Raw genomic sequence first — 8,004 nt, forward strand, 5'->3', positions numbered from 1 at the left:
TACTCAAAATTGGGGAACATTCAGCTACATTAGATAAATCTTGTTTCTGGATTATTCCATGACCCCTTCTAAAGGCTTTGCCATGCCGCCTTTTAATTATGTCCACATGTTAAGAGCAATGAACAATTGAGGAAAATAGGTCACGTGACACGATAAACATCCAAATATCTTAAAAGGTAAATACGGAGTACCACATCAAAAGGCGGCATTCGGTAGGCACAGTTGTACTTAAAGTATTAATGTCAAATGTTTTCAATTTTTGAAGTATAAATATTCCCCACTTTTGTGTTAAGGATATAAACGTTATAAGTTGTTTTAGGGTCACGTGACCAAAATGTGATGCAAAATATTTTGCCAAATTAATTACAACACCGATAACAAACTTTCTGCTAAGTTTCATGGACATTGGACAAATGCTTTCCTTCAAATAAAAAAAATATGCACATTATATACGTTGGTCAAGCCTTTAGTTAATACACTTGAGTAATACACTCAGCCCCATACTTCCACAGCATATATAAATATAGGCAAAATAAGACTAATGAAAAGAAGATGAAATGGTCCAACGGCAATCCATAGAATTTACAAACACGCAAGATGCACAGACAACTGCTAGCCTTCGATAGGATATTATGTACATGCAATTCCCAGTTACACGGATCGGATTGAAATGTTACACCCAACAACTTTAGACTGGGTTTCCGTTCTTTAAAAGCCAGGGGACCTGGTAAAGCCATAGTGGATTTGTCTTTAAGAAACATCTTCCTCTTCTTGAAGTTCAGTTGCAATAGAGTGAACCTCATTTGCTGCTAAATTACTATTGTGATCACCCGATTTTGCAGGAATACTTAAAGTTCAATCATCAGCAAATTTCACGAGCAAATTTTGATTTGGTGCGATTACCTTGATATCTGTAGTGTCCAGGTCTCTTATGCCCATGAGACCTGGGGAGTGTTTTTATATATATCGCATGTTTTATAGATTTGCATATTAGAGTTTTAACAAGCGAGTGCCAGAGTGGAATATTAATATAACGTGTGTAAAACATTTAGTAGAACTTATCCGTTAATAGAAGTCGGACACTACATTGGCGACGAGGATAGATAATATCTACGAGAGTTTCTGGAAAGCTTGGGAGAGCGACTGACTGATAAAATACGAATTTTGAGAAAGCAAAATGGCCGTGTGTGAGACAAACCGTAGTTTCGCACCCTTAGACCCGGATCTTGATCCGACATCGGTGGGTCCTCGCTTCAGGAAATACCTTGAAAGGTGCAAAGTGTATGCTGTTGCGATGAATATAAAGGACAAGGCGAGAAATCGAGCATTATTTTTACATTGCGCTGGACCGAAAGTGCCGCAAGATATTTTTGAGACACTGGACGATACGGGAGAAGACTTTGAAACCGCGGCCGAAAAGCTTCTGGAATATTTTGAACGGAAACGGCATTGTCTTACAGCATATATTTCTTTCGGCAGTTAATCCAGAAAGAAGATGAATCTTACGGAATAGCTCGAAGTTGAAATACAAATGCAGTTAATTGAAAAAAAGGAAATCGAAGATAGACTATGTCTGCTCAGTAAGTCTCATTCTCTGCAAGTGGCGTTAGATTTCGCTAGGGCTCAGGAATTATCAGGCAAACAGGCGAAGAGAATTGAAATGGAGCAACAACCTAGAGTGACGAATCCCGAGGAAGAGTTGTACAAAGATGGGCTAGGAAGAGGGAATAAGCCAACCACTAAAAAGTGTTTCTCTTGTGGCGGCGTATTCCCTCATACGGGAGGAAAGAATCAATATCCGGCTTGGGAAAAGAATGCATTTTATGCGAAAGAATGAATGATTTTGCCCGGAGGTGTGTGAGCAAAGAAAAGGTAAACAATAAGGTGGTAAAGAAAGTACATCTTAGGAAGCGAACGGATAGCAGCGATCCGGAATCCCTTTGTGGTATTGAAGAAATTGCAGCGATTGAAAGTAATCTAAGACCTAGGCCCATAAAGAGCATCAAGATTAAAACCAGTGTGGTCAACGTGTTAAATTAATCGACGCAGGTGCGACCATCAACGTGATGGATGAAGTCACTTTCCACCGTTTGTTTGATGACAAGGTTAAACTGCGAAAATCATCAACTGTTTTGCGTTCATACTAAACTGACGCGAATCCTTCCGCACCCATACGCATGGAAGGAAAAATTGAGGCGTTAGTCGAGTCGAACACCAGAAGCATGATTGCTACTTCTCATGTCATAAAGAGAAATACTAACACGGAGCCCCTGCTAGGTTTTCAAACGGCAGAAATTTTGGGTTTGGAAGCAGTTGCTATTGCAGTACAAATGGAAAATGGAAGCACCCTGAGCATACTATTGGAAGACTATGCTGACCTGTTTCAGGGAATTGGAAAGATGGAAGTTGTGCAGGTGTACTTGCATGTTGATGAGACGGTAACACCTGTGGCACAACTCTACAGAAAAATATCGTTCAGTGTGAGACCAAAATTTGAGGTAGAGTCGGAAAAGCTGGCGAAGGAGGATGTCATTGAGAAAGTCGAGAAGCCTGTCAGCTGGGTATCGCCGGTTGTGATCACACCCAAACCAGCAAGTTATGAGATTCAGTTAAACGTGGCCAACACTCATGCGTCCCAGTTCAGGGATTTACTGGACTCATGCCTTCCAGTTCAGGGCTTTACTGGAGTCTGTGGGTCTATCACCATATATCAATGGCCCTACGTATCGAGGTGGACACACATTAGATCTGCTTATTGACCGACAAAATGACCAAATGGTATCTGATTTCAAGGTAGTGTCCAGCATGCCATCTGTCCACTATGCAGTGATATGTTCTATTGCCTTTCAAGACCAAAACCAACGAGGAAAGCTGTCAAGCAAAGACAACTCAGTAAGATAGACATTAAAGCTTTTAACAGCGATGTTTTGGACTCTTCCCTTTATTCAGAAACACGTAGACAGTTTAACTGATAATTATAATCAGGTCTTACGAGAACGTTTGGATAAACATGCACCAGAATGTATCCGAACCATTACATTGCATCCCAATGCCCTATGGTTTAATGAGAGTCTCCGAGCTATGAAAAAGCAAAGGCGCCAGTTTTAATGTAGCTACTTATCCACCCGCCTAGAGGGTCATCGCTTGAAATATTCTGATTTCTGCAGGACATATGCAAAAGAGATCAACTCTGCTAAATCTGTTTGTTATAAATCACTGATAGCAAATTCAGTTGAGAAACAGTTATTTCAAGTGATTGATGGAGTATTCATGGTAAAACCTGTCCCTGCGTTACCTGCTCGCACGTTTGTGCAGTCTCCCACAGAGGAATTCAACAACTACTTCGTCACCAAGATACAAAAACTCAGGTTCGACTTACAAAATAACAACTTAGCACCCTTGACCATGTCTGTTACCATGGACCAGCCTCCATGCCAATCCGCATTCAACAAGTTTGCCACAATGACGAAGGCCTCAATTAAGGACACTATTTTAACACTTGGTTATGCTAGATCTGTCGGCTGCCTTCTACATTATCGACCATGAACTTCTACTTCAAAGGGTACAACATCGATATGGTTTTGCGGAACAGTTTTGAACTGGTTCAGATCGTATCTCTCAAACAGGACACAATCGGTTAGAATTCAGGAAGTTGATTCGTCTGATAAAATACTGCTATATGGAGTCCCACAAGGATCGGTACTAGGCCCTCTTCTCTTCTCATTGTTCTTTGCGCCTTTGGAAGGTGTCATTCTCGCACACGGGTTAGATGCAATGATTTATGCGGACGACACACAACTCTATATTACTATTTGTTCATCTGATCAGCGCCCTGTTGCCTTATCCAAGCTGGAGTTGTGCATTAATGACATAATGATCTGCTACACTAGTAACGGCCTCACGTGTAATCCGGATAACACTGAAATTGCCCACTTTACATCACGATTTTTCCAATTCAGAAGCTATTCCGGACATTAACATCAATGGATGCACCATTTCATCAAAACCAGAGGCACGAAATCTCGGAGTCATTATGGACTCACATCTATTGCTAACAAAATAAGAAACATTGAAAAAATCAGGCGACATCTGGACCAAGACACCTGTGTCAGACTTGTGCACGCGCTTCTAACGTCTAAATTAGACTCGTGTAACGGTGTTCTCACAGGGCTACCCAATAAAGAGATAAACAAATTACAGGGCGTGCAAAATGCCGCAGCCAGGCTTGTAGCAGGTGCAAAGAAACAGGAGCACATCACACCTGTACTACAAACGCTTCACTGGCTGCCAATCAGAGCCCGAATTGATTTTAAAATTCTACTTATTTCATATAAGGCATTAAATAACCAGGCTCCAGACTATATATCTGAAATTTCGAAAAAATACAAATTTTGTTTCGCTGGTACCCATTCCCCTCTTTTCTACTCCATAGGCCATTCGCTCTCCTGAATTGCTTGATTAAATATCACTGTTAAAGGTTCTGCAATCTCATCTGCTAACATTTTTCTCAGTCAAGCATGACGCTTCCATTCCCCAAATATTGTCTGCAACTGTTGCAAAGTAACGTGTAAATTCCTCCGCAACTATCTGCTTGTTCTGTTGTAGTTGGCCCTCGATGTCCAGAGAAATAACCGCTTTTGGATCATAGCACAACCTTGCCTTCAAATACACTCTTCTTTTAGCTTTGGTCTTGAATCCAAGATGGCTACAGTATCCTTCCTAAGGCAGAGACTTTCAATTTTTTACAGAGATGATAATGATACTCATTTAGATGTTACAAATCAAAATAATAATAGTACAAAAAAGAAAAAGTTACATATCAAAATACTCACAGAAAAGATACGTTTTAAGCGAAGCTTTAAAAGAGTTAACTGAAGGAAAATTCTGAATATTCAGTGGCAAAGCGTTCCAGAGTCTAGGGGCTACTACGCTAAAGGCCCTATCACCATAATGTTTAGGATTGGTTCTAGGTACAATTACCAAGTTTTTACCAGTGTACAAGAAAGAGGACCCTCAAAATGTAGCCAGTTACAGACCAGTAACTTTGCTACCCGCAGTGGACAAGATCTTTGAACAATTGCTCTGCTATCAATTGAGAGATAAGTTCGAAACTATATTTGACAATTCAATGTCAGCATATCGAAAGCGGTACAGTTGTGAAACAACTTTGATACGACTGGTTGAGGACTGGAAATATGGGAGGGATGTAGGGGAGACTTTAGCCATCATGTCAACTGACATGAGTAAAGCCTTTGACTCCGTGCACCCGATATTACATATAGCCAAACTGAAAGCTTATGGCTTTTCTGAAAGCGCTCTAAATTTAATGAAATCCTATTTCGATGGGAGAAAGAACACGTCACGAGTAGGAACGACGACCAGCAGTTGGAAGGAAATCAGGAGGGGGTTCCTCACTAGGGCCCATGTTATGGAATATCTACCAGAGTCATCTGTTTTATATCCAGCGTGACAGCCAGTGATCAGTATACGGAGACGATCATCAACTTTACTACGCATATAAAGATCCTGACCAGGCTCTAATGGTGATCAACTATGATGGAAGACAAGCGTTGAGATGGTACAGTGAGAATTTTCTGCAGGGAAATCCAAGCAAGTATCAGGCAATGATTATATCAAATGATTCTACTCAGCGGGATGTCGAAGTTGACACTTTCATAGTATGGCCAATGGATGAACTTAAACTCTTGGGGGTTTTGATTGACAGGAACTTGTAGTTTAGTAATCATATATCTACAATTTGCAAGAAAGCTGGTATGCGGGTGAGCATCCTAATGAGAATGCGCAACACGATTTCAATAAAAGTGAAATTATGAATATACAAGACTGCCACATTGCAATATCTGACATACTGCAGCCTCGTTTGGCACTTTTGTAGAGGGTCAAATCGGAGAAAGCTTGAGAGGGTCAATGAACGGGGTCTGCGACCTGTATTTTGCGATTGGAGATCGTCATATGACGAGTTACTTGCACGTGCACGGATGACTAGTCTTTACAATAGGCGCCTGCAGGTTATTGCAATATAAGTTCATAGCTGCGAATATTATCGATCTTTTCAGCGTATCATTGTCTACTTATAACCTACGAAATTCAGACTTTTTTATCCCTAGGTTCAATACTAACTGCAAAATATGGCAAGCATTCTATTAGCTACATTGGACCACTCTTATGATCCAAACTGTCTAAGAAGGATGGGGCCCTAGCCTCATTATCGGCGTTTAAAACACGAATCAGAAAGAAGGACCTTTCAAGTCTCATAGTTGAGACCAAATGTTCAAATTTTTACCTGTGTAACACTTGAGACTATACCTGTTAAGTTAACACTCGCTCACTTTTAGATTAATCATATTAAATTGTAAACCATTTTATTGTTATTATTATTATTATTATTATTATTATTATTATTATTTTTAATAATATTATTATTATTTTTATTTATTATTATTTTATATTTTGATGCTATTAATGTAATTTTATAGTAAATATTTTGCCGTAAACATTATCAAATGCAATCTTAAGTTTATTATATAGATTTTATTAATTAAGTGTCCCCGATTAGTGGGCCACTTGTGTCCGGCTAGAAGAGTTTGACACATTAGTAAAGTTGTTGATTGATTGACCTCGATATGACTAAGGGATATTACAGTTAGAATTAAAAGAGAACAGACATCACTACGTTCTCAGCCCATGTCGGCTTGTACAGATACAAAAGGCTAAATTTTGGCGCGCAATAGGCGGGTGAAATATTTCAAGACACCGTAACTAAGGAGATCACTCGAGACCTACCAGGATGCATTAACATCAGCGATGACATTCTCGTGTATGGGGACAATCAGGAGGAGCATGATCAGAGATTGGAGAAATTACTCAAGCGAGCTAGAGAGAAAAAGATCACGTTCAGTAAGGAAAAGTGTGAATTCAACAAGGATAGCTGCGTGTATTATGGTATGGTATTTTCTAAAGATGGAGCATCTCCGGACCCGAAAAAGGTGAAAGCAATTAACTCCTTCTTGTGTACTGTCCAGTATAATGCGAGATTTATGGACAGCTACGCACAGCAAACCGACGTCCTGAGAGGGTTACTCAAGGCTCAAGTATTACCTGGGGAAAAGAGCATCAGGCAGCGTTCGAAAGCTTGAAAGAAGCTCTTAGCTCGGACACGGCTTTGGCCTATTTCGACCCCGGGACAAAACAAGAGGTACATGTGGAAGGCTGTCCGCTTGGAATTTCGGCCACACTGGTACAATGTGGGCAGAGCAATGACAAGTGGCGAGTGGTGCAGTATGCGAGTAGGGCTCTATCGGATGCAGAAAGGAACTATTCCCAAACCGAGCTGGAAATGTTGGCAGCAGATTTTGGGTGTAGAAAATTCCATGTCTTCCTGTACGGCCTGCCATTCAAAATAGTCACGGACCACAAGCCTCTAGAGGTCATCCTTAACAACCCTAGGCATAAGACGTCCATACGGCTAATACGAATGATGGTGCGAATGCTTGATTAAGAGTTTGAGGTCGAATATATGCCCGGGCAAACAAACATCTCCGACTATAAATCCAGGCACCCGTTACCGCGTGAGAAATGAACTAAAACGAAATTGGCTACTGCCAAAGAAGTAAAGGAATATGACATTCCCCGGGTCATCAGTAAGGTGGAATTGATAGAAGGAACGAGGAACGACAGAGAGAGGCACAAGATTATCCTGTGCATCCAGGAGAAGAAGGTAACTCCAAGGATATGGACGTGAAACCTTATACCTGTGTTTTTGACGAGTTATCCGTGGTCGATGGGCTTGTCCTTCGCGGTGAAAGGATTGTAGTGACACGACTACTCAGAGAAACTATGGTGAGAATCGCACATGAGGGGCACCAAGGCATCGGTCGTACTAAGCAATTGCTGCGGGCCCACGTTTGGTTTCCAATCGTGGACAAGGTGGTAGAAAAGCAAGTGGGAAAATGCCTTGCTTGTCAAGCTACCACTCCTTGCCAC

At 40.9% G+C, this 8,004-nt stretch overlaps 1 protein-coding gene across 1 annotated transcript; it reads left to right on the forward strand.

Annotated features, from left to right (window-relative positions):
- The first annotated feature begins 2,177 nt into the window (after positions 1-2,177).
- On the forward strand, positions 2,178-7,519 carry LOC138048682 (uncharacterized). The gene is made up of 4 exons (XM_068894827.1): positions 2,178-2,691; positions 4,971-5,365; positions 6,753-6,968; positions 7,067-7,519. Exons 1-4 carry the CDS (start codon positions 2,178-2,180, stop codon positions 7,517-7,519), a joined length of 1,578 nt encoding a protein of 525 aa, XP_068750928.1.
- The last annotated feature ends 485 nt before the right edge of the window (positions 7,520-8,004 follow it).

Source organism: Montipora capricornis, chromosome 5 (genome assembly GCF_036669925.1).
Source record: "Montipora capricornis isolate CH-2021 chromosome 5, ASM3666992v2, whole genome shotgun sequence".
Taxonomy (NCBI): Eukaryota; Metazoa; Cnidaria; class Anthozoa; order Scleractinia; family Acroporidae; genus Montipora; species Montipora capricornis.

Bases quoted from the DNA above. Each gene is read 5' to 3' on its own strand.
- LOC138048682 (XM_068894827.1), top strand. From the start codon at position 2,178: ATGGAAGGAAAAATTGAGGCGTTAGTCGAGTCGAACACCAGAAGCATG. The intron at 2,692-4,970 runs GTGGGTCTATCA...GATTGGTTCTAG, and splicing joins TCAGGGCTTTACTGGAGTCT to GTACAATTACCAAGTTTTTA. The intron at 6,969-7,066 runs GTATTTTCTAAA...ATTTATGGACAG, and splicing joins GCTGCGTGTATTATGGTATG to CTACGCACAGCAAACCGACG.